Below are 25,229 nucleotides of genomic sequence, written 5' to 3' on the forward strand. Positions count from 1 at the left end.
ATTGCATTGTGTGTGTGATAAAAAAAAACTCCATAAAAGTAAATTGTGTTGGCCTCTTCTTCTCCATTTTCTATTATTTTAAATCAATCAAATATCAATCTTGAATGTATTTCTTAATTAAATAATTAAATCGAAATGCTTAAATTCTTTGCATATAACGAATAAACAAAAACAAAAATTCGTTTGTATGAGTAAATTCTATTTTGGTGTTCTTTTTTATTTCGTTAATCGGATGATCGTCGATGATATCCCGGATTATAATAAAGATGTTTAATTGCATCGGGATGACCGAATGAAGCGTGTTTGGCTGCAAATGCGAATGCGCTAACTAGTGCCGCATGATTGATCATACCCGAAAAGATGGTTGCAAACTTCAACGCTGGTAGAATAAACGGTAAGACTGAGCCCATCAAAATAGCTGGCATCAAAACGGCCGGAATGCCCAATTGCAATAAATAATCACCCGGCCGAGTTTTGGCACGTCCGCTTGCCGTTGGTTCCAACCAAGTTGATGCTTGAATAAAAATAAAACAAATAATAATAAAAACACACTTGCTTTACCTTCAGTCAATTAAAAAAAAAAACCAATAGTTACCTCGTTTCAATGACAAATTAATGGCATTCTCTTCGTTTGGCACGACTTTAACCACCATGCCTGGAATGAAATGTAATTTTATTTCACGATCATGAAAGAAACGCTGAAAACTCTTTAAAAGCCGTTCATTGATTTCAACTTCGCTCATTTGCAAATAGAATTTATCCAATATTTCCTCATTGATTGCACCGTCTTCACTATTATTCTGACTGTTTGATAGAATTTGATCGAGAAAATCGGCCGTTACATTGCCGGTATTTGGATAGATTGGCGATCGTTCCATGCGCTGTAGAATGAATATTTTCATGCATTTTAAAATATTCAATCGTTGCATACACTGAAATATGCGAATCGGTATCGATGTTTTAACATATGCTAACATATTTCCGATTTCTGGATTCTTATGCTGTGACCGTGATGGTTGTCGTTGTTGTTGCTGTTGCTCGTCGTGTTGGTGATTTTGTGGCAGTTCACTGTCGCTACCAACGTCAATGATATGATTTTGATTTTCCATAAGAATTTCTTCGTAAACTCTGGAATTGATGCGACTACAATTGATAGGTAGAATGAGGAAACAAGCAAAAACGACAACGATCGTCAATTTCATGTTTAAAACAAAATTTTCACGCCGATCCAAAACAAGCTTTTTTTTTAATCACACTTTCAATCACCCGAATTAATAAGAATCTGATTTTGTCAAAAAAAAAAAAAATCAAGAAATATTCTTCGATGAAATGCACAAAGTTGCACCAATGTTATGTGTATCGCGTTGTGTATGGTATGTTTCGTCGTCTCTTATCTCGAGTTGTTTCAAGTTGTCGCCGTTGATTCAGACTGAAAACCATTAGACTGTAAACACCGATCAATATGTTATCTTCGAAGTGAGGCAAATGATGAACTAAAGAAAAAACTCATTGCGGACAATGTTTTCTTCAACGTTATAAGCGCACAAAGAGAGCGCACGGATGCTCTATAGACACTGTTTTTGATACATAATAGATACTAGATCGTGAGCCAGAAAAAAAAACAACATTATTTTCCACCATGCGTTGTCTTATTTTTCAATGCATTCTCACACACGAGAATGTTTAGTATCACGAGTGGCAATGGCGTGCGCGCATCAAGGGGATAAATAAATCTATGCTTACCACATAGAAGAAACATTGCATTTTAAATATTGTTCAACTCCTGAACGATGCATGTGTATTTGTAACCAAGAGATCGAGACATGTACACTTACATTAACACGTACATTGTACACAACATGTGCGCCTGAAGTGAGTCTCATGCCACGTTCCAACGGAACCGCACAATTCACAAACTGTATTATTATTATTAGTTGTAATAAAAGCGTAAACCAGCGTTTGTGTGATAGTCGTTTAGGGAATTGGATCAAAGAGAGAGAATACAAAACACGACAAAGAAGAATTGGTTACAATGCTGCGCGTGATATGGAAGAGATTTAAAGCGAAAAAAACGGCATGCTGAGAATTCTCATATGTTCTATGTATATTATAACGAATATGTATAAATATGTATAAAATTGGCGTGCGAAAACGTCACCGTTAATAAGCACAAACATGCACACACACATATATTACACTAAAAACAGTTGGCACGAAATAAAAAAAGAGAATTGTTCGAAATTTTATTTCTGGCTGACGTAAATATTGAATTCTTAATGCCAATTAAAATTGGTTTTTCAGTATATATCCAGTCTGAATACGGAAAAAAAAAGGATTACACAAAGTTAGTCATGTTCATAGGTTTGTTGTTTTGGAACCGATTAAGCTTAGAATGATGAACAACGTGTTTTGTAACGCAAAAAAAGTGCATATCGCCCAACAAACAGGTAATCGGCGGTGTGTGTGTGTGTGTTTTTTTGCATTTAGACCATCCAGAATTGGGTTAAAGTGTTGGACCGTATAATAATTGATGTATATAAATCGGCTCAGCATGTGGATGAGCGCATCATTTTTTTTTTTTGCTTTCTTCTTCAAACACGATATAATGTAAAAAAAGGCGAAACGGAACCATAATTGATGGAATAAGAACAAGTTCAAATATTTATGCGCATCGAATGGTGTTGCGGTGTCCATATTTCATTTCCTTTTATCTCATTGTAGTGTAGTTTTTCTAATTTGTATTTCAATCAGTTTGATCGTGATCGTTGCTCTGAATTCGTGCATATTTGCAATGAACATTAAATAACATTTAGAACAACAACAACTGCGAGCACAGTTCGAGTGTGTACGCTTGGAAAATACGAAATGGTGCATGAAGTAATATTCAGCTGTTGTTTTTTTTTCTTCATTGAATATTGACCCTGTTGTTGTTGCTCAAACTGAATAAATCGATACACGTGCATTTATCTCATGAGATTGGAACTCATCACAAACTCACCGCTTATATTGTTCATATTGTTCGCTATATTAGCGAAGGGAGCATCGTCCTCGTTTTGTCTTTTTCTCTCTCTCTCAATTTCTCTTTCTTTACACAAATCGATCGCACAAATAAAAACAATTAACTCGCAATTATTTCTAATAAACATTTCTAGATTTTATATATCAAATGTATTCCATTATAGATATGGTTCTTTTCGTTCAATGTTACACCAAATGTGTCGATTGATCGTGTGCGATTAATTGAAAATTATGGAAGTGTCTCAATTAGTCTAGCTCTTTTTCCCATCCATCCGTTTGAATATTACTTGATGATTATAATAAAAGAAATTATTTCTGCGAATCGCGATGTGCACTTCGAAAGAAAGTGACAAACACTTTGGTTCGTCTAATTTATAAATTTGATTGCACCTGAATGATTGGCATAGATACATACCGAAACAAAAAAAAGAGTTGGCATTAATTTTTCGAGGATGCCGTATAGTTCTGAATTGCATTTATTTAATTCATTTCGTTAGAGTAAAAGTGGTTCACGCACATCAGCACGCATTTATGTTTTTCTAGAATTGTAGGTAAGAAAAGTGAAGCAACTCTTTTTGCGCATCGGCATTGTTTTGTTACATTCGTTGTAATGACGAGAGAAAACTTGTTCTCGTGCACTTGAATATGAATAAATGTGTATGTGCGCGCACAAAATTAGAATCCACTGACTGAACGAATATATAGCTGTATATTTTTTTTATTCCAACAATTCAATGCAGCGATGATGATGATGATGAGATATGCAAGTTCATAATATTCATGGTCATGTGCGAGCCGAATGCGCAAACATACGTTTGCTTTGATAACACATGTAGATGTATGAAAATGAGGAGATTGAAGCAAATTGTGTGCGCTCTTCAATTATTGTTAATTCGTATCGATAACTGTTCTTTTGCTTAATAACTATGAATTATAGTTTTTATATATGTATATATTTTTTTATATTGTCGTTGTTTCTTCTGCTTTTTTTTCGTTTTTTTTTTTGCTGAAACTAAGCAAATCACTTTTACAGCATTTGCACTGCGCGGAAGCGGTCAGACATCAATGAATTCAATTCTGTTTGTAATGTGATTTAGATACGTGATACTAAGAATGCTCTACTTTGTAATATGACTATGGCCCAGTTTATCTTATAATTATGATTCTACCACTCCGGGATGGTGTTTGTGTTAATCGTCAGGAAAACCGCAGCCGACGATAAATGGCAACGAGCACAGCGGAAAATCATATAGCACATTGTCAATATAATAAAACGATCGAAATCCAAAATTCCAACCGCATAAAATGGTCAGCGGTTTCCATTTCTGAATCAATCAACGATCGATTTCAATTTCTCTCTCAATTTTGATATTCTGTGATTGATTATGTGACTCGATCGAATCGCATGTGGAAAAAGTAATAATATCTTTTTATCGATTTAACATGTGGCTGCTTATTGAATATTGCTTACGATAAAACAAAAAAATACGTCAAAATAAGTCGAGATATGAAACTCATTCGACGGTACGAAAATCGAAAGCGACCACACTGACCAATTTGTTCTATGCTTAATCATTTTCAATGAATTTCAATCAATTTATATGTTAATTGTGTCACGTTTATTCAACAGTTTATACAACATTTTCAGTAAGCACATTTTCGGTCGCCAAAATGCCGAAATTCTTGAACGTTTTTTTTCTTGTTATTTCATTTCGATGTGTGTGTGTGTGTGTTTCGAATTGTCTTCGGTGCCTGATTTCTTATTTTGTTTTCGGAGAAAGAAGCAGTATGGCACGCGTTAATGTACACAATTGTACGGAAATTTGGCGTCAAATTTATTTGGATATGCTTCATATGTTGGCGCTTTAAAGCATATTTGCTCTGCATTAATCAACGATTAATTCGGTTAAACGATTGACGTTGTTACTTTTTTGCCTCTCTCAACCATTTGAAAATGCCATGAGTAGTCACCAAAGAAAGTGTTGAACTGTTTTCGATGGTATCGAATTATTGACGTTCGATTGTGGTTCTTTTTTTTCTTTTCTTTTTCACCTGTACACTTTGAAACCAATGAAAGAAATTCATCATGTATGCGACACATTGCGTCGCATGAATCTCTTTTTTTATTTTAAATATGGACTCGTGCATACCAAAATTGTTTACCTATTGTGTCTTTGTGTTTCGCGTCATAGTTGGTCTAATTTGCGTTTGCATATGCGATGTCGTGATTTAATTGAAATGTGAATCAAACCATTTCCAAATCATATTTGGAATTTGCATTTTGTTGTTGGGCTGTCTCGATATTTTTGAGTGGTGCTGGTCTTTAATAAAAACGGTGCCCACGCATTCGATCAGCAACATTTCAATTTATTCCATCGAACGGTGAACTAAGTGTCCACACAATAGTTTTTCGACAGTGATCGACATTTAAAGCGCAAAAAACAAAAAATTATCGAAATCATGGTGAACTCAATGGATAAAATCATTTTGGTTGCTGCCGTTTTATGCTGTGTTATTAGTATGGCAGCATGTCAAAATGAAGTGAATAATAGCACGTCAGATTTGTCAGAAGGTTTGTTTATTTTTATTTTAAAGTGCTAATTCGACCGGTAAATTTACAAATTATTTATTGTTGCACATCCATGTAAAAAAAAACAACAAAGATACATAGAAAAAAAAAAAAACCAACCGCGGAACAAATACGGAGCACAACATGAAAAACCAAAACAATTAAAACCATTTAAAGAATGTAATTGATCACAAGTGAATCGTTCTAACTGAATGCATTTTATTACGTGTTTATTTATGCAAAATATTTAGAGAATATTTAGCGCCGATCTGTGCCAAATAAAATGCCACTTCAAGTGTGTTGTACTTTCCCTGATTTTTCGAGAACTGAGCTATATTATAGTGGCTCATTTTGATTTATTGTCGTTTTTCTTTTTCTTTTAAATAAGTTTTTGTGGTCGAGAATAACCACGGTGTAGAGTTAAAACCAAAGACATTGAAATCGAACGCATTCAATCATAAACGTTGGTAAACTGAGCTCCATTTTAAATTGGCTTTGGTTACTACTAATAGAGCAGTTGATTTTGAAGCCGCTTGCATTTTAATTCAAAAATGAATATTCACATTTTTTACATTTTTACATCTTTTTCATTCAAGCAGCTCGTACTTTTGGACATCATCTGTTGAAACGTTTGACGTTCGCCATAATTCCAACTGCATTCGTTGTTGGTGTGATAATAACTCTTTTGGCCGCTTTAACCATTGTTTCCATCAAAGGTTTGGGTGTTGGGGTAAGCAGTTTTGATTTTTAATTCATTTCTGTTGTGCAAAAGAGCCGCCAAGTCTTGTGCCAAGTAAAGTGGTGTGAAGTTTTGTTCGCACAAAAAGTGTGTAAATTGAGCAAAGTCCGAGTTAAAGATTGGGTCTCACATTTTTGCTAAGGTCTTTAGATCTTTCTTCAGTTTCGACTGATAAAAAGGATGAAAAGCGTGTTTTACTTTTAAAAAAACACAATTTTTTCTAACGTATATTTGAGCGGCTGAGTGCAAAATCAGCACGATCTCTCACTTTCGGGAATTTCTGTAGGCAAGAGAAGGAAATGGGATGCGACGTGCTGGTTTTGCTCTCTGCCCTTCATTTTATGTACCGGCAAAAATAAAAGTAATCCGGAATGTGTTCTATTCTAATAAAATTGGCACTTTATCCCGATTACTTTGATTTTTGACCATGTGTATTTTTTCAGAGTATTTATCGATTTATTAGTGCAATCAAATAAAATGAGTAATAATTCAATATCTTTCAATAATACAGGTCATTCTGTTGATCATTGCAATTGGTCAAATTTTGGCACGTACATTCCAAGCAGCGCCTGTGCCATTGCCGCAATACAATTCAGCAATTCCACTTGTATACCAAAGACAAGAACCAATCTGGTTCGACAAACAGTGGTAGATGTGTGTGTGTGTGTGTATGTGCTCCATGTATCCCTTCGGCGAGGTTTTAACATGAATGGAACCAATGCAAATAACTTGTTTTAATTAATTTATTGTCGCACTTAAGTCTAATTTATTTCAAAACACCCTGTAATTTATTGAAAACTTTATTTATTGAATATTCCAAATAAAGAGAAGAAACCAAACATTTATTGAATTTATTTTCATGATCCGTGAATGAAAACAAAAAAACGACTTAAATTGTGATACATAATATGGACGCGTGTGGTGTGCAAAACTCAGCCCACGGCTGCAAAATGCCTACTTCGATTGTCGCTGGTTGACACAATTAGAACCACTTGGACGGGGACTGTTTTTGTTGTGCGAAATGAAGCTTATTATTACGAACATTACACAGTAACCCATTTTACTAAATTCTATTGAATGATCTGTGTGTGTGTGTGTGTGTACATCATGCGTACAGATGAACATACACTGATTTCACACCATTAAAATCAATTTCTGTTTACGTTAGTTCTATTTTCTACGTAAATGGACAATTCGTCTTCCTCCAAAGCAAATCAGAGGCGATGAAGAAATCAAAGACAACAACAACAAAGTGTAGTCACAGCTTAAACGCTTACGTTGAAACTAATGCAAATATCCGTTACAAAATGCAATGGATACAATTGCATGCATTGGCTCATGCCAGTGATGATGAGCTCACATCAAGAATTGAAGAAAATGCACGTACACTGACCGATCCGTAAGAACATATCTTCGATGAAAGTCGATTAGAACAAAAGCCAAACACATCGATAAATTCTGAGCATCAATTATAACTAGCAAACCCGAAGAAGCAGCAAGAAACGAACAAAACAAAAATGAAAATAAAAAAAAACAACAACATGCGCGGTGAATAACATATGCTACCATTTTTTTTCTTGCCATTACTTTTTTTGTATTCACGTGCAAACAAGCCATTAGCTAATAATCTGCAGTTTGTTCGCATTAGCATGAGACCAGAAAGCATTGCTCAGAAATCATTGCGTGCAGACTGGAATGAGCGTAGAATTACAAATATATCTAACAACAACAAGATACAGGGTTGTGCTTACACTACATTTTGCATTGTGATAATGTTTTTTTTTTCTTCTTTTCCTTGTTGCTATTGTATACTTTTTCTACTCTATATAATCGTTGACATCACATCGATCGTTGGATTGTCATTTGAAAAGAAAAGAAACGAAGAATGCAGAGATGTTTGGTCCAAATTCGAAGAACGTTACCCGATAACTGAAATTCCATGGCATCGATTGGTAATTTCGTTAAGAGCGCATCGCGCAAAACGTGTTTATATGCATTGTTGAGCATTGAAAACCCTGCCTAATGCAGAAGAAGAAGATGATGAAAAAACAACACATACAAAACGCATCGAGACTAGTTTGAATTGGAACAACCAGAGAAATTTTTTTTTATGCTGATGCTCCGATGTGCGCACTCATTGCCAAAGAATCTGCATGCGGCATAGCTCACACACGGTACACGGGGAAATGATCGATCCAAAGAACCAAACGAACAAAGTGGCGAGCGAGTTAATATATTGTGCGATAAATAAATTATTTTCATCATTTCGCGCATAGATATCATAGAGAAAACACATATTCGATTGAACGAGTTAATTGCGCGCCAACAATACACAATATTTCAATATTCGTGTTGCATTTGACGATTTATACATAATTGTGATTTTTTCGGTATTTATTTTTTCTTCAGTTTTCTTTGAAAACGTGGGTGTCATCAAGAGTGTGATTCAAAAGTGGCCGGCGAGGATATACAAATAAAATTAAAAAAAAAAATCATTCTGCCGGAAGTATTCATTCGTCTTGTGATCGCTTTCAGAACGAAACAAAAAGAAAATCCATTGAAAGGACACCGATACACGCACAGTAATCGTAACAATGCAGTTAATTTTGAATAAAAAAGTGGCATTGCTGTTATGTTTTACAATAAATATTGCACATTTTATTGAGTGTACAACAACGGAGAGCAATACGAGCAATGATCATGTAAACGATTCGATTGTTCAGCAGCCAATTGTCAAGGATTCGATGAGTGTGACAAATAGTGGAAACACAAAGTCCAATCCAACGGTTGTACCATCAAAGGTTGATCATGCGAAAAATATTCATAATGCTATTGTTGGCGGTGTACAGCACAATTATCGAAGCTCTTATGTGGGCAATCGTTTGAATCGTCGATATCCAACCGCAACCAATAAACAAGTCGATTCAATTGCATCAACCGAACAAACAACGCTGATCAAAGCCAAACGAAAACTAACCAATGAATTTAACGACGAAATTAAATACAATGTTGGTCCCGGCGTCAATATTGGCGTGGAAAAAGACAAAGAATTGGTCAGCGTTTATTTGGACGAAGATTGTCTCAAAGATGTATTCACAGGTGTGTAAAACGTGTGTCATTTCATTTTATTATCGCTCAATAGAATGTCGCACAATTTATGATTTTTTACTTTTTTTTCACACTTATTTGTATTGTCTGTTTTTGCATTTCTTTTTATCTTTGGTGTTTTTTTTCTGTTTTTCAAAAAGGTCGGGGCCGTAAACAAGATTTGATTACGAAAATTTTGCCTTTGTTCATTCTACCATTTTTGATTCAATCGGCTGTTGTTCCATTTTTGGTGTCAACGCTTAAATTGCTGTTGATCAAATCGATTGTTGTTGGAAAAATAGCCATATTCCTTCTACTTTTATCCGCATTTAAGAATCACGTGAAGCCATATGGCTATGAGGCCGGTCCACAATTTTATCCAGACGTCCCAAATCGTCGTTCCGAAGCCCATCTAACTGGATATAGAGTCGAAGGAAAACCAGCCACATGGATTAATTAATTAGCATTGTTTAAACTCGATTCGATCGAAAAATTGATTTTCATTTTAAGTTTTGGCATGTGTTTCTCTCTTTTGTATAAAATTCAAACAGGAATTGGTGCACATTTTCAACCAAAAAAAACATACACAACAGTTTTATAGGACATAGTTTCGGAGAATAAACGATGTAGAGAAATAGAAAAACAATGAGATGGAGCTTTACATAATAACATGATATATACGTACGAATAAAAATGTAATTTATTTTCTCTTTTAATTTAAAGAATCTGGCTGCGCGAAGAACTTTTGAAAAAAAAAACATATCGGAATGTTAACTATTGTGAGATGCGAAAGATTTCATATTAAGATTTTTGTTAGGTATTTAACGGCAACAATTATGGCTTAGAATAGTAAAATGAATTGAAAGTGCAAAAAAAAAATGAACGAAAAAAAATCATATATAAAAATTTCGGAATTGACAAAAATATGAGAATGCGCAATTTTGTACAGTCAAAATAAAAATATAATTTCAATTTGAATGAACCGAGCTGGATTCTTTGAAAATAACCATAAACCAAATATAATTAATATAAATTTATGTTCAAGTTTTATTTTATGTAATGTTTTTCTAATTTTTGCAGACAATAAAGTTTTCCAATTAAATATGTTGATGCTCACTTTTTTGTTGTTGTTGTTGGTTTAAACCGAATCCATTTCATGGCCACTAGGCCGAAACAGTTTTGAATGAAATGAGTAATATTATGCGTAGAATACTGGAATGGGCATAATTAATGTACGATTTTCATGAGCACAAAACAAGTTTCAAGCTGCCGTGAAATTGAGGTGTTCTTTTTTTCGTCGCGCGCTTTGCGATGATAAGAGTATGGAATTGATTTTGTTATCTGGAGTGAATTTGATAAAAGAAAATGGTTGCGCATTTTAGGTTATTTGGATTGATAAATTTAATTCAATATGGATGGCGTCACACAGGTGTTTTTCAATGCCACTAAGTTCGCGCTTAGTTCTATTTATCGTGAAAAAAGCAATCGATTATTATGTTTGGCCGAGTAAAACCTGATTTGTGTATATTCCAAATCAATTTTTGTTTGCAATGAATACATTGTGCCCTGGTGGCATGTTGAAAAATACTTAACACATAAATAGATCGAACGGCTATCAATTCAATCTTATCTTTTGTCTGACTTTTTATTGTTGCTTATTTCATCGATATTGAATTGAAATGCTATTCGCCAAATGATAATTTGAAACAGTTCAATTTTAGATATTGCTCAGCAAACTCCGGTTTTTAACTTTCAGTAAAAAAATAAATTCAAAAAAAATGAATTCGACAGCATCGCAATGTTTACGTAAGTATTTTTTGGTGAATTGTTGTCATTTTTTGTGCTTAAATACCATTTATTTCAGGACTCGTATTAGACAATAAGGTCATTACTATTTTGAGCCTTTGTCTATTTGCTTTTGTGATTTCGACCATTGTGCTATCGTCACAAAAATCAACCCTACAGGATGAATTGGACACGTGCAATGCAAATCATCAGGTTTGTATATCGAAGTTATATTATCTAGGAAGTTTATACATTTATTATAGACTCTTCTTTAGCCACAACCAACAACACAACCAGGCCAAAGCACAAACACACCAAATACAGAATCATCGCCCGAACCAACTTCTGAAAATTCAGGCGCAGCAGTACCTTCTTTCAAACCAAAAACTGAACCATCAGCATTATCAGCACCATCAGGTTTATTCCGTTTAAAATTCATAGGACATTGAAATCGTCCAACTTAAAATTGTTTTAACACCATTATACCCTGTGTAAAAGACCAATAGATGTTTTGGCTCATTTATCATATTAAGTTGTAACTTTTAATAAAACTAAATTATAAAAATGGTTCAATGCATAAAATTATTAATAAAATTGGCATAAATGTTCGGCAAAAAAACCGTATTTCTTTCTATTGTTTCCAAGTCAATGTGATAGATCTTATTGAGTTGATAATATAAAAAAATAATTACGTGTCAATTTTCAACCGTCCATTTAAGAGTTTTATTTTATTGACAAGGTAAAACCTATAAAATGAATCAAAATATACTTGAGATTGAGTCATTTACGTCGTTTGCCACATTACTTCGATTTTGTTTTATCGTTTTACAATGACAAGTGGTCAATGATAATGAAACTTAAGCCATGAAAGTGAAATAAATGTAAACGACTTGTTATCTTAAGTTAATTCCACAATTAATAACAAATAATAGCAAAATGAATCACCGTTAGTAATTCCTCACTGATCCAATGTAGAATCACAACATCTTGAATTTCACAACATTATAAAATTGCTTTGCAAAATATATGCATTTCAACATGTTTGATCCATGCATCGGGAAACTTATTTTTTAGAGTATTATGTAATGACAAGCGGACAACTTTAAACGCCAATTTTCATATGTAATATGAAATAGTATAAAAGAACCGTAAAACTTATAAAATAGTTATTCTGATTCTTACTTAACAATTGTTCGACATTTCTCATTAGTTCGAGAAAAAAAAACTTAAAAAATGTTAATATTCAAATTACTACAGTATTGACTCTCATCATCAATTGTTCAACGAATGCACAGCAGCAAACTAATTCAACGATTTCGTACCAAGACGTACATTGTGCGGTTCTTGATTTTATTTATTTGCATGAAAAATTTGAAATTGAAGTAGCAAACGCGTTAGAATGAACAAGTGATTATGCAGCAGATCCTTTGATTGATTCCGGTGTAAAGCTGCCATCCGCAATTTTGTCTTCTATAGATGGCTACGAGGCATATGCAGGTATCATACTGCCAAAAATATTTGACACGTTGCAAGAAGAGTATGAAAACAAAGATTAAATAGGCAGAATAGTTGAGAAATTTGAAAAACGATGGGAAGTGAGGACGGGCCTATCCGGGTGTGATGTGTTCACAGTTGGAATTTGCTCACAGAGACTTACACGCAATTGTTTTACAATTTTCGTCTCGAAATTTACACTACCGAAACTTCTCAGCTGCCACGGCCCAATTGATGTTGACTATAGCTCCAATAGCCACTGTGATAGCACACTGCCGTATCTTGAATGTCATGACCGATATGAATTGTAATTTGAGAGATCTTTTGGACGACTATTTTCAAATTGCTCTATATACTACATCGTTTTGAGAGAATTGAAGTGATATCCAATGACAATCCCAGTAATGAAATGATATTTAACATGATGGCATTATTTGCAATGCAAAAAAAGTTAAATTTCAGTGTTGAAAAGCCTGATAAAGAGAATATCCGATGCAGAATTGACACTGGGGAAAATTTTAACAGAATTGACACGGGGAAAACAAACAAAAAAACAACTTCGTATGAATCATCATGATATCCCATCAAATACAGAACCATACATATAAGACTGAAAATGTAAATCAAAGGAATGGCACGTATATGAGAGACATGGCGACGTGCCAAACCGTAACGCCATCTATCGGATAGAATCTGAATTACAAATTTTGTATTGACTATTTCATATTTGTGTAATTTTGTTCATAGAATTATAAGGTTTATTCCGACAAATTTGTGAGGTTTTTGTTCGCCAACATTTTACATAGCATGCCATACCCTTGATGTAAATACAGATGCGTTTTATAAAATATTTACACGGTATACTTCTTACCACAACTTTTCGCTGACTAAACAACTTACCAAAGCAGTTTTGATCTGTGTTCGGTTCCCATATATTATTCGGTGAAAACTGATTATTCGAGAAACCATGTCTGGTGTCAGCTTATTAGATATATCCATTGCAAATAGTTCAATAGATTCATTATAATCATCACGAAAAAATCATACTGCAATTGGCTCTTTTTATTTGCAACATCTTTTTGTTTTTGTTCCACATAATTACATTCAGAACAACATCTGTAGCATTCCATTCTCCTAATCTACTGAAATGATTTAATTACATGCGCTAATACTAAAATATTTCAATTTCGATTGTAAAATCACTTACTTTACTAATAAATAAAATGATCTCTATAATCTTTTACTACTTGTACACTTATTTCTTTAAAATGTTTGGGCATCTTCTCGTCGTGTTCTTTCAGCACATCATCTATTCTCTTCATTCTGTACGTGCAATTTGTTCCTCTGCTGGACAAATATAGCTCTTTGAATGATCGTTCTGACTTGATATACATCTGATTTATTGACCAAATATAATAAAAAATTGATCTAAACATTTTAAGTTTAATTATAATAATCGAACCTCTTTTAAATATTGCCATTGCTGTTTCACGTCTGCTTGTAGTTTTCGTATTTGCTCTTCCAAATTTGGTTCTTTTTGTCGCTGTTGTTGTTGTTGTTCTTAACTAACATGTTCCAAACAAATACAGATTAAAGCAACAAGCAAAAGCACTTCATTTTGCTATTATGCAGCGCGTCTGAATTGTTTTAAAATACAACTTCAACTTCTCATTTTTTTTGTTACTAATTTGGGCGCTCATTTGTCTGACGATATTTTTCACTTTGCATGTAGACAAATGTTGAAATAAGCGTGCAAATAACGAGTCATAAGCGAAAATGAAATAAAATAGAACATCTAAATTAAAGTAGTCGGATCATCTTGATTGCAACTCATAAAAAGTGTAATTTATTAATTCAGTTTGTGCGGTCATCAAGTGTGCATTTGATTTATCTGTCAAATTCTATTCAAAGCTCAAACCAAATGCTACTAAGCGATGTGTATGTTTTCGTATTGACATTCATTTTGAACAATGACTGCTGAGAAAAATAAATAAAATCAAATATTGTTCGCATTTTTTTAGTCTTAAATAATCACTGGTTAAACGGCATATATTCCCAAAAGCGGAGTTTATTTCTTGTTTTCAATTTCCACGTACAAATCAATACCAAAAAAGCGGAACTTTTCTCAGTTCCTTTCAATCCCGCTATCATAGAGCTTGATATTTTCCTGTTTACCTATACATTTTACTATCCGGATATTTTTTGACATGTTGAACCATAGTTTTGAAAACAAAAATATTGTTTCTAAATATCTTGAAAAAAATAAAATCATGTCCTCGAAACAATCTCGCTCTATTCATAAAACTTTTTAATGTTTTGATTTGCGAAACACTTTATGACGATGAATTATCTGCTGCTCTTAAACGTCGATTCCGAATTCGAGTGTATGACTTCATGTACGGCTGAGATAAAAAGAAAAACATCAAGTTCTAAACAAAGCTCAAACCAAAAGCTTCTCCGCGATCTTTTCCTATCGACATTCATTCCGTACAATGACTGTTGAGAAAAATAAAATCCATTTGGTTATCAGTGTTTTTTTTTGGCGCTTTTGTAATCTAAGCCAAAGGATTTAATACGTGCTGGGTTCATTGAAATCTTTGTACTATAAATAAATTGATATAAATGTGGAAAAATGAATGATACATCACATACGTATTGTATCGTACGGTATGCGCAAGATCACATCTCTCGACTGCATCATGTGTTCGCTTGAACAAACAGACAAAGAAGGAGACGAGAGAAGAAGTGAAAAAAAATGTGTATGTGAGGACCTTGACTTTCATTTATTTAGCATTTTCGTTTCTTGTCTTTCTTCTTGGAATCACTTTTAGCATGTTGACACTTATGGGAGAATATTTATACTCATATTGTTTATTATTTTTTGTCGTTCATTCACGAAACGGTTATACAACTGGTTGTAAAGTTTTGTCATTGCGTTTTTACCTAGTTATTAATGTGCCGTGAGGTTAATACTCCTTGTGCGCTGTGCGCGCAAACAACCTCCGGTTGATGCGTTGATCTGTGAAAAAACAATACAGGTTGAGAAAAACTCTGTATGAATCTCTCACTCTGGCCACGAGAGCAACAGAAAAAAAAATTGACAAACAAACAAAACTGTGTCATAAGACATACAATTGGCGCCTTCGTAAGAGCCGTAAAAAATTATTGTTTTTGGTTGGTCATGAAATCGATATAGTTTGATTTTTTTAGATTTTTTCAAGTTCAAATGGGTGCAAATATGACCCAATTGCATTCGATGAGCGAATGCACTTATATGAATCATCGTAGGTCAATAATAAAACCCAAGTATCATCACTAGATGGATGTTCAGAATTTTTTATGAGGAAGACGATCGAAAATATAAAATGGCCAAAGTCTTCTATGAAAAAAAAAAAAAAAACAACATAAATCTTTTCCATTTCCTGTTCAATGATACAGTTCCATCACCCCATTTTTATGATACAAATAAAGTGTCTAATTTTTCTATTGTTTTCAACACCGACGTCATTTCTAACGCAATGATAATAGACAAAAACTAGTACTCCAATAAATCACAGCGTAAACACCGTACGGCTGTGAACGACCTACATCACGGAGATTTGATGTGTTATGCCATGATAAATATCATTTAATTGGCTGTTACTTAATTTCGTATTAGAACCCACAAAAGTTACGGAAATAAGTGAATAAGAAAGCATAAAATTCATAATTATCATAACACCTTAAGTCATTCATTTATCACATTTGATACGCGGGTATTAAGGTGTTTAGTTGTTGATATGATTGTTTCGGTTTTATTGCCAAGAAGAGTCAAAAACGGTGTTCCACTGAATGGAGCTGATACACTGTGTGTGTGTGATAAATTATTTTTTGAAATATTGTTATCGGTCACGACATTAATTTCATTACCGAAAAAAAGGCGAAGAATAATTGCCGAGTTGAAGAGCAACCCGGCAACCTGATGCAAAACTACACACAAATTGAATATATATATTTAAACGAGCAATAAAAAATGGATTAATTAATGAATGAATGAAAGTAGGTAAATAAACGAATGTCAAGGAAGAACGGAAGGAATTAAAAAGAACAAAAAATAATAATAAGAAATAAATTTAATTGTGTGTATGCCCAATGATAATACACATTGAAGCATATACAACACACAACGGCACAATGGGCGTATTGATGATATGTGGTTGTGTACCGCGTGCGCAACTCTTTCCCTAGTACAAACCACGTTTTGCCTATGGTAAACATTCATGCAACAGATGGAATTAAAATATATAAAAAGCGGACAACTCCTGGTGTTATTCAGTCGAAAATTGAACTTCCACACAACAGTTCCTTCTTCCGAAACCGAATTTCTTTGGCGCGTTCCAATTCTTTAGTCTACCATTCAAAAAAACTCAGTTAAACGTGTTAAAATTCGAATCATGAGAAAATTCATTGTTTTCGCTTGCATTATTGCTGTCATTGGTGCGGCACCATATCCATCAGCTGAAGATAATTCATTGGAAGATGATGGTGAAGTAATTGATCTGAGTCAGTATGGTGAAAAACTCTATGGCATACCAAGCAATCGAACCGGTCAATTGGTTGCCGAATTTGATCCAACTACCAGCCAACTGAATCCAGAAGAATTGGGCGAATACTTGGAAGGTGACATGTTGATGCCACCAAATTTCGGACGAAATGGTTTGATTGCATCAGCATCACATTGGCCAGGCGGCATTGTACCATTCGATATTGAAGGATATTTTGGTAACAAAAAAATCAATTTCATTCCATATTACATTGTTGAATGATTGATGGCATCAGTCAGTTTGTAATAATTTTCATTTTTGTAATTAGATGCAAATGCAATGGATCTTATTGAGCGTGCCATAAATGAGTATCATAAACGAACATGCATTCGTTTCAAGCCAAGAACATATGAACGTGACTATATTTCATTTACAAGCCAAGCAACTGGTTGCTGGTCAAGCGTTGGACGAATTGGCGGCAGACAAGTTAGCATTCCGGATTCAATAGCCATTATTATTGTTCTACATAAAATAATTATCATTATGGATATTAGCATCATTTCATTTGAAAAAAAAAAACGCATTTTTTTTCTATAAACGTAATAATGTTTATTCCCACAGGAAGTCAATTTACAGTCACCGGGATGTGTTACAAAAGTCGGCACCATCATACACGAAGTGATGCACGCCTTGGGCTTTTTCCATGAACAAAACCGTTCAGATCGTGATGACTATGTATACATTAACTGGGCCAATGTTCGTGCAGGTAATCGAACTCTCTGTTAAATAACTTCTCCGCACAATTAATATTACTAATTACCTTTTGTAAAACAAAAAAAAATACTTGATTTGCATGCATCTCTGTTTATTGTTCGTTTCTGACGTGGTGATTTAACTCGACCATCAAAAGGAACTCAAGCGAATTTCGACAAACAAAGTAGCTCAACCACCACCGCTTATGGCGTTGATTATGATTACGGAAGCGTCATGCATTACTCACCAAATGCATTTTCGCGAAACGGTCAACCAACAATCACAGCCAAGGTTAGTTTTATTTTTAAGTGATTTGTTTCATTTAGTTTTTTTCTGGGTTCTGCTTCATCTTAACTTTGCGGGAGATGAGACAAAAAATGGTTTTGTATACACATCAACGAAACTAGTTCATAACATATCGTAGTTCAAGGTCGAAATCATCAAGAATTCAAAACAGAAACAATCATCACATCTTAATCAAAATGTTACACGTGTATGTATTGTTGCTGCTACGGCTTTTTTCTTCTTGGTGAAACTCATTTTCATTCGTTCTTCATAAATATTAACAATTGGGTAGGAAGTCTTACATCGTTCGTTTACACACTAAGATCAATAACAAGTTACCGCATAACCAATTCGATTCGGTTTTCGTTTGAAAACGTTTTTGATTTGATTTGCTTGTTAAAAGTGTGGGCGATATGTATTTCATGCTCAGGTTCAAGTGCATGATAAAATAAAATAAATTCGGGTTTTTTGCTCTCGTCACGAAATTAGTTCCGCTTTGATCAAAAATATTATTGTTCAATTTGTCGTTGGTTCGATGACTAAGAGCATGACTTTTTCAAATCCATTTTTTGCCATTTTATTTATGTATTGTCCAAAAAAATGTTCAACCGTTTGCAGCATCGTTCATACACCAAAACCGTTTGTGTGTGTCCCATCAAATATGTATGCATCTAAATGTAAACCCAACTAAAAATCAGGTTGTGTAAATCATGTACAAATATATGTACTGATGCCATGTAAATTGTTTCGTTCGTTCATCAATTCAAAGTTTTCATCATAATGTTCCATATGTTTAACAACGTGAAAAATGTAATTTGTGTTTAGAACTGTTGTCTAATTTATATGCATTTGTGAATCGATTGAATTCTCGTTCGAAATTAACCGATTTTTTTTTAGAATTTATGATTCATGTTCCGAAATTGATTGATTTTTTAGAGATCCGGTGCTTATTATTTGATGGGACAACGTGATAATTTTAGTCAGGGTGATGTAACGAAAATTAATACAATGTATCGTTGCAATGCACGTACAAATGGAAAACAAAAATAGACACAAAAAAATCAATCAAAACCAATTGTATTCTATCGTATAGAAATTCAGAATTAGATTTAGTTTTGGCAAAATCAGTTCGCCATAGCCAAACAACACAAAAAATGTACTCATTTGAATCAATCAACAACTAACTTAAACTCATTAACTCATTTCAAATATTCCGTGCATTTGGTGGGCGGCTCTATCAGAGATATGGTTCAAATAATATGGGACAAAGAGATGCATTCTCGGCGCAAGATGTGCAAAAGATCAATAAAATGTACAAATGCCCAGCGAATGGCAATGGAGAGGAAAAACCACCGATGAACTCGCACAACAACATTGACGAATTGATTGGTGAAACGGAAACCACTGACACAACAGGTATGCCACCGGTACCACAAAGACCACCATCTCGACCACTTCTTAATTTATTCGGCAGTTTGTTAAGTAATGCTTTAACCTCGGCTTTAAATCAAGGCAAATAAAACACTCGCACACAGTCATCGCGCAAGTGCCACACCAACCAACGACGACACGGACCAAACGGGATATTCGATGCATTTTCTGACCAAAGCAAAAATAAACCTACCTCATTAAGCCATAATCAACCAAATTAATTGAAGACAGACGATCTATCTATTTATTGCATTCACTTTTCATCAACCTATTTATTACGCCCAAAAAAAAAAACTTTTAACCAGAGAGGAAACACACACACATCCATACACACAAATATAAATCATCCTACATTAATAAGGCTAATTCATCTATTTTATATCATGCCAAATAGAATTATTGAACTGATGCCAAATATATAGAAATTCAATTATAAACATAACGGTTGTGGTTAATTTATTGTACTAGCAAGTAATCTTTCCCTGCCTTTTGCTAAACAAAAGTAAAAGTTTCAAAATTCTTTGGAAAAGCGGTGAGGTAAAAAGAAGCAAATTTTTTCAAGATTAATTCAGTGCGCTTTGAAGCATTCATCAGAAGAATGAGTGGTGTATGCATTACACAAGATGATGTGTTATGATTTTTTTCCGCTGAAATCAAATAGGATTCTATAAATCCAAAGGTTAAGCATCAAAATCGTATCGCAGACATCTGTATCACGCTCATCCATTCTTCTTCTAAATGGTTCACATCCATTTGATTGTATGGATTAAATAGAGAAACGGTAAGACGCAGCAAATGGGTCAACGGGATGGACTCTCCGCCAATGATATCACTAAAATTGGTCGAATGTACAAATGCGGAGGGAAACAACCGATTTTTAATGAAGTCACCGCTGCAAAGCCCATCATCAATGGCAATGTGAATAGCAATTCAGATCGTCGCTTCGGAACGGCCAAAGATATTTTCGACGCATACACATCACCACAATTTTGGCAACGTTTGTTCAACTCATGGGTTTTCCCGGGTAATTTTCCACAGCCACAACGTCAACGTTTTCCCAACCGACAATTCAACGATTTTGGATACACTCCATTCAACGGTTTTGGATATTGAGACCACCACATCATCGAAATAAATCGCAATTTATAAAAGAGTTACTTTATAAAAGCGACTTCAATATACCAAAGATTATATATGTACTCATTTAAGCATTGAAAGTAATTTAAAAAAAATAAGAATTGTTTGCACTAAATAATCTTTTTGTTTTATTACTTTAAAATTATACATAACGCAAAGAGAACAATATTTATTGTCTAATCACAATCTTTTTTTCCTTGAATATTCTTTCTTAATTCTTAGTAACATCGATCATTCAATTCTTGGCGGATTTTTTTCATCATTTTTTTGATGTGATGTAAAAAAAATTAATCCCAAATCGTAAATGACAGTAATCGGTTCCATTCTAGAAGTATTTTGAATAAATGTCCATGATTTTGTTGCCGATGAGTGTATAAACAACAAAAGAAAAGAAAAATCAAAACCAAACACGAAAAAAAGCGCTAAATATTTCTCTAATACGCCAAATCAATCGCCTATAAATATGCAACACACGGAATATAATCGTTTTTCAATCAACCATATACTATATATTATTTATATATTCAATGCATGGCATAACTGCCAGAAATCGGCAAACTAACTTCAATAAAGCTGAGGATCAGGTACCAATATGATTTACTTTTTGTTTCATATCGATTTTTTCTTATTCTTCTTCTTCTTTTTTATTTTCAAGTGTTTTTTTTTTGTGTGAACCATATTTATTATTGTCTTAAATTTGATGAAATTATAGCGCAAAACGATAAGTTTATTTAAAACGAAATCACAAATAGCATTAATAAACAAATTTTCGTTAATTTTCGATGAAAAATTACCATCGAATCGAGCACATTGAACAAATAACATTTTTTTTCATCATACATGTGCTCGGTCACACTCCAAAGACGACTCGAGCTATTAACATCTCTTTTTCCATCGTGAAATTCTTTGCCCGGGATATGTCAACTCATCAAAACTCTTCTTCACTTAGTTTACGAAATTAATAAATACAATATGAAATTCAGCATGATCTATACGATCTATGGCGACGATTCGATTGCAATGGTTCGATATTCTGTGTATTTTTCTAATTGAAAAAAAAAAAAAAAACAATTCACATCTTCATACTAATATTTTAATTGATGATGATTAACTAAAATTGAAATTTATTCTGTCGCAAAAATAACCACAAACGATGCACAATTTCGCAGTTCAGAATATTGAATCACAGTTTGTAACTGCTATGAGTGTGTGTCTGTGTGTGTGTGATACTGGGATGAATGCAGTTTGTATCATAATAATTAGTTTTTATTTACATTGACAATGGATTAGCAGCTTTTCTATTTGCGTTTCTTTTTTGTTCTTTTGCGATTCGTTTTCTGTTCCGCTTATTATGAAGTAGATTTTGAAAGCGAAGCGACCGTAAAAGTTCACCGTTTTCAAACGAAAAGAAAGTGGATAGAATGCCGGAAGAGAATTTATATAAAAAATTAGATTAATTACATGAGAGTGAATGTAGATAAAAATATATATGCCATCTTATCGTAATCGTTGAATACACGTTTCTTTGTAAATGCGCATATAACCGACAAAAAAAAGGCATCATATTTACAAATTTCTCATCGAGACAGTTTTGTTTGTTTACTTGTTAACGATTAAGCTGTGTGTACAAATGTTGCAATGAAAACGGTTGTGTTAAATTAGCTTCCAATGTGAATCATCATCCGAATTCCGATACGAAAAAAATCGAAATCTTGCAATCGATACTCACGCATGTTGGTTAATAGCAAACAATACCAAAAAAAAAATTATATTTACATCAAACTCATTTGTCACTCATTTATAAATGTGTATACAAGTGTCAGCAGCAAGAATAAATTGTGCATTTTGGATGGTTTTTTTGTTCTGTTTAAATGTCGTAACGAAACGTCGTTTATTATTGCTTGAATTGAAATTTTCTCTAAAAAAAGAAATGAGTGAATTGAACACTGCAACAGTGACTTGCATTTAGAAAAAAAAAAAAAGATTTCGCATATGGTTCAATTTTAATTTGTTCAAAAAAGATTTTTTTTATATTTTCATGTTCTTACATCCTAATCGATTTCATTTTAAAAGAAACTTTATAAAAATGTACTCGGTTTTAACTAATAATTCTTTCGAAATTTATATCATCTTTTCGCTTTTAAAAAGGCTAATCTTCAAGAGATTGAAGTATTTAAAAAAAAAAAATTTGTTTGTTTGTTTTATTCGATTATTCAATTAAATCTTAGTTCATTTTGTTTTGCCATATAGTTTTTCTTTCTCCATGATTGTGTATACGAAATGTTACAGACAAAATTAAAAACGTTTAAAAACAATACAAAATCCATCATCTTTTTTTTGTTGTTGTTTAAATTTTAATAAAATATAAATTGACGATACAGCAAGTTTACTACATGTAAATATTGTAAAAATGTTTATTATTTATCTTTTTCTTACTTTCTGTCAATTCATTCATTCAAGTTCATTCATACAATCGCACGCGCACACACTTTGATTCGTGTGATTGTTTTTTGTTTTATTCTCTTTAATAGAATTAATATCTATAACTTTAATAGTCCTAACTTCAGCCATCTTCCTTTTGGTTTCACAGCACGCTTTTTGTGCTTTTTGGCTTTGAAAAAAAAAATTATGTACCATCTTCATTTTTTTGTAATATAAACTATCGAATATATAGAAAATTTGTGAGCAGTTTGTTTGCAAACTTATATGTTTAGATGTTTCTTGCAAGTATTTCTCGGTTGTTGCTGTTTTTTTTTTGTTTATTCTTTGTTAAAGCAAAAGATACCAGAAGCAAATGGATTTTAAATCTACATATGAAAATTATTTTGAAATGGATTTTATTTTCATTTTATTTTCATTCCCTAAATTATTATTTATATATATAGTATGTATCCTGGGATGTTGAGGATTTTCGAGAAATGTCTAACAGCTAGTTTTTTTTAGTATTTTCATTCGTCATCCCTTTTCTCAGTTTTCACGTCTAATTTGGCGCACAATTCTTCGGGTGAACACCTGCAATGAATCATCAACGAATATTATTAAATGACATTCAAAAATTTTGTTTATTTTGATTAATTTGTAAATTGCAACTTACCCAATTAAATTCTGTAGATCACATACGAATCGGTACACGTATCGTTTTCCAGCCGTCTTATGAATAATATTTTTATCGTAATAGTATCGCAAACCGCGACTTAATTTCTCATAATTCATTTTTGGCTTATTTTTTCGAACGCCCCATCGTCGTGCAACCTAATTAAAAAAAAAAACATTTCATTGAAAATTGCTCGACATTTTTTCGTTTTTTTTTTACAAAAGGCATAAAAGCAAAAAATATACTCACTTCGTCTGGATCGGTGAGTTTAAATTCCCATCCTTCTCCAGTCCATGAAATGAAGTTTTGGCAAGTTTTATCCATAAGAAGCTCCAATAAAAATTGCCACAATTGAATTGGACCGGTACCATTAAAACATTGAATGCCACCGGCTGTTGGATAACCACCAAGAATTGTCTTATCAATTCCCATTGCACCCATATACGGATGCTGAAAGTCTCCATTGTGTGGATGTTGAACATTCCAATGATCGGACGATGTGGTGCTGCTAGGTACGGTTTGGAACGTTGGTGAATCGTATGCTGTATAATCTGGATAATTATCGTGAAAACGTCCTACACACAAATCAGAAATGAAACAAACGGATACACACACACACACACAAATTAATTGATATTCATAAGATGCAATAACAACGCGAGAAAAAAAACGAATGAATCACTTACCTCGTGAATTGAATGGGTTTTTATGATATGGTTGATTGTATTTCTGTTCGAGCATACCAGCATAAAATTCTGGACTATTTTCTAAATACGGTGGTTGATTTTGTGCATCTTGTGACAATGAATGATACTCTGGCTCCTCATACGGACCGGGATGAGTAAACAAACCAAAACTCTGCGAAAATGAAAAAAAAAAAATTAAGCATCATTTGGTAAACAAAACAAAATTTAATATTTGGTAAACACTTACTGCCATATCATCTGAACCATTTCCATTCACAGCATTTGGATAGTTGTTTGCACCTGCGCTCGGTTCTTCTTTCATATTTTGTATACTATATGCTCCAGTGGACGTTGATGAACTCGATATATTCTTGTGCGCTTGAACATTATATGACATTGAATTTTGACTAACAGGCTGTTGATGTTGTTGCGGGTGTGCCAACATTGCTGACGATGGTGAGGAGTTTTCATTGCGATCATGAGGTGCATTAAATCCTAAATTCATCAAAAAAAAAATAGACAAAAAAATGATTAAAAAACCTAATTTTCTTCAGATTGAAATAGATCAATTTTGTGAATTTTTATTTGTAGCTCGACGCAAAAAAACCATTCATATCAATTATTGGAT

At 33.4% G+C, this 25,229-nt stretch overlaps 6 protein-coding genes across 11 annotated transcripts in view; 4 read left to right on the forward strand and 2 right to left on the reverse strand.

The window, feature by feature from the left end:
- Positions 1 to 9: 9 nt before the first annotated feature.
- Positions 10 to 1,558, reverse strand: LOC116339347. Its single transcript, XM_031765176.1, has 2 exons — positions 596 to 1,558; positions 10 to 514 (listed from the first exon to the last, which is right to left on the reverse strand). Exons 1-2 carry the CDS (start codon positions 1,200 to 1,202, stop codon positions 225 to 227), a joined length of 897 nt encoding a protein of 298 aa, XP_031621036.1. The 5' UTR covers positions 1,203 to 1,558; the 3' UTR covers positions 10 to 224.
- A 3,808-nt stretch (positions 1,559 to 5,366) lies between these two features.
- On the forward strand, positions 5,367 to 7,168 carry LOC116339227 (protein apnoia). Of its 2 annotated transcripts, none has more exons than XM_031764983.1 (3): positions 5,367 to 5,590; positions 6,184 to 6,317; positions 6,838 to 7,168. In XM_031764983.1, exons 1-3 carry the CDS (start codon positions 5,479 to 5,481, stop codon positions 6,976 to 6,978), a joined length of 387 nt encoding a protein of 128 aa, XP_031620843.1. In that variant the 5' UTR covers positions 5,367 to 5,478; the 3' UTR covers positions 6,979 to 7,168. The 2 variants fall into 2 exon arrangements, with proteins under 2 accessions (XP_031620843.1, XP_031620844.1); XM_031764984.1 differs by having other exon boundaries at positions 6,187 to 6,317; positions 6,838 to 7,163.
- Positions 7,169 to 8,578: 1,410 nt separating this feature from the next.
- LOC116339158 lies at positions 8,579 to 10,048 on the forward strand. Its single transcript, XM_031764865.1, has 2 exons — positions 8,579 to 9,425; positions 9,575 to 10,048. The coding sequence occupies exons 1-2, from the start codon at positions 8,921 to 8,923 to the stop codon at positions 9,871 to 9,873; spliced, it is 804 nt and encodes a 267-aa protein (XP_031620725.1). The 5' UTR covers positions 8,579 to 8,920; the 3' UTR covers positions 9,874 to 10,048.
- A 1,036-nt stretch (positions 10,049 to 11,084) lies between these two features.
- On the forward strand, positions 11,085 to 11,817 carry LOC116339220. Its single transcript, XM_031764973.1, has 3 exons — positions 11,085 to 11,219; positions 11,278 to 11,411; positions 11,474 to 11,817. The coding sequence occupies exons 1-3, from the start codon at positions 11,192 to 11,194 to the stop codon at positions 11,645 to 11,647; spliced, it is 336 nt and encodes a 111-aa protein (XP_031620833.1). The 5' UTR covers positions 11,085 to 11,191; the 3' UTR covers positions 11,648 to 11,817.
- Positions 11,818 to 17,020: 5,203 nt separating this feature from the next.
- Positions 17,021 to 20,126, forward strand: LOC116339166 (zinc metalloproteinase nas-13-like). Of its 3 annotated transcripts, XM_031764878.1 has the most exons (6): positions 17,021 to 17,453; positions 17,544 to 17,701; positions 17,837 to 17,981; positions 18,126 to 18,259; positions 19,495 to 19,669; positions 19,766 to 20,126. In XM_031764878.1, exons 1-6 carry the CDS (start codon positions 17,126 to 17,128, stop codon positions 19,771 to 19,773), a joined length of 948 nt encoding a protein of 315 aa, XP_031620738.1. In that variant the 5' UTR covers positions 17,021 to 17,125; the 3' UTR covers positions 19,774 to 20,126. The 3 variants fall into 3 exon arrangements, with proteins under 3 accessions (XP_031620738.1, XP_031620737.1, XP_031620739.1); XM_031764877.1 differs by having other exon boundaries at positions 19,495 to 20,126; XM_031764879.1 differs by lacking the exons at positions 19,495 to 19,669; positions 19,766 to 20,126 and adding an exon at positions 19,190 to 19,486.
- Positions 20,127 to 23,763: 3,637 nt separating this feature from the next.
- The window catches only part of LOC116339304 (ETS-like protein pointed), a 48,595-nt gene continuing 47,129 nt past the window's right edge, over positions 23,764 to 25,229 (reverse strand). For all 3 annotated transcript variants that reach the window (XM_031765104.1, XM_031765103.1, XM_031765105.1), the window contains 5 exons: positions 24,849 to 25,096; positions 24,602 to 24,773; positions 24,165 to 24,490; positions 23,916 to 24,073; positions 23,764 to 23,833 (listed from right to left, as the gene is read on the reverse strand). In XM_031765104.1, coding sequence (XP_031620964.1) covers positions 23,770 to 23,833; positions 23,916 to 24,073; positions 24,165 to 24,490; positions 24,602 to 24,773; positions 24,849 to 25,096 — 968 coding nt within the window. In that variant the 3' untranslated portion in view covers positions 23,764 to 23,769. The remainder of the gene's footprint in view (positions 23,834 to 23,915; positions 24,074 to 24,164; positions 24,491 to 24,601; positions 24,774 to 24,848; positions 25,097 to 25,229) is intronic.

The sequence above is a fragment of the Contarinia nasturtii genome, unplaced genomic scaffold, assembly GCF_009176525.2.
Source record: "Contarinia nasturtii isolate CC-2019 unplaced genomic scaffold, AAFC_CNas_1.1 Cnas_scaffold_493, whole genome shotgun sequence".
NCBI lineage: Eukaryota > Metazoa > Arthropoda > Insecta > Diptera > Cecidomyiidae > Contarinia > Contarinia nasturtii.

Excerpts from the sequence above, each read along its gene's own strand:
- LOC116339158 (XM_031764865.1), top strand. The coding sequence starts at position 8,921 with ATGCAGTTAATTTTGAATAAAAAAGTGGCATTGCTGTTATGTTTTACA. Across the intron at positions 9,426-9,574 it reads TCTCAAAGATGTATTCACAG|GTCGGGGCCGTAAACAAGAT; the intron begins GTGTGTAAAACG and ends TTTTTCAAAAAG.
- LOC116339227 (XM_031764983.1), top strand. The coding sequence starts at position 5,479 with ATGGTGAACTCAATGGATAAAATCATTTTGGTTGCTGCCGTTTTATGC. Across the intron at positions 5,591-6,183 it reads CACGTCAGATTTGTCAGAAG|CAGCTCGTACTTTTGGACAT; the intron begins GTTTGTTTATTT and ends TTTTCATTCAAG. Across the intron at positions 6,318-6,837 it reads TCAAAGGTTTGGGTGTTGGG|GTCATTCTGTTGATCATTGC; the intron begins GTAAGCAGTTTT and ends TCAATAATACAG.
- LOC116339220 (XM_031764973.1), top strand. The coding sequence starts at position 11,192 with ATGAATTCGACAGCATCGCAATGTTTAC. Across the intron at positions 11,220-11,277 it reads GACAGCATCGCAATGTTTAC|GACTCGTATTAGACAATAAG; the intron begins GTAAGTATTTTT and ends CATTTATTTCAG. Across the intron at positions 11,412-11,473 it reads CGTGCAATGCAAATCATCAG|CCACAACCAACAACACAACC; the intron begins GTTTGTATATCG and ends ACTCTTCTTTAG.
- LOC116339347 (XM_031765176.1), bottom strand. The coding sequence starts at position 1,202 with ATGAAATTGACGATCGTTGTCGTTTTTGCTTGTTTCCTCATTCTACCT. Across the intron at positions 515-595 it reads TAATTTGTCATTGAAACGAG|CATCAACTTGGTTGGAACCA; the intron begins GTAACTATTGGT and ends TTTTTATTCAAG.
- LOC116339166 (XM_031764877.1), top strand. The coding sequence starts at position 17,126 with ATGAGAAAATTCATTGTTTTCGCTTGCATTATTGCTGTCATTGGTGCG. Across the intron at positions 17,454-17,543 it reads CGATATTGAAGGATATTTTG|ATGCAAATGCAATGGATCTT; the intron begins GTAACAAAAAAA and ends TTTTGTAATTAG. Across the intron at positions 18,260-19,494 it reads AACCAACAATCACAGCCAAG|AGATATGGTTCAAATAATAT; the intron begins GTTAGTTTTATT and ends CGGCTCTATCAG.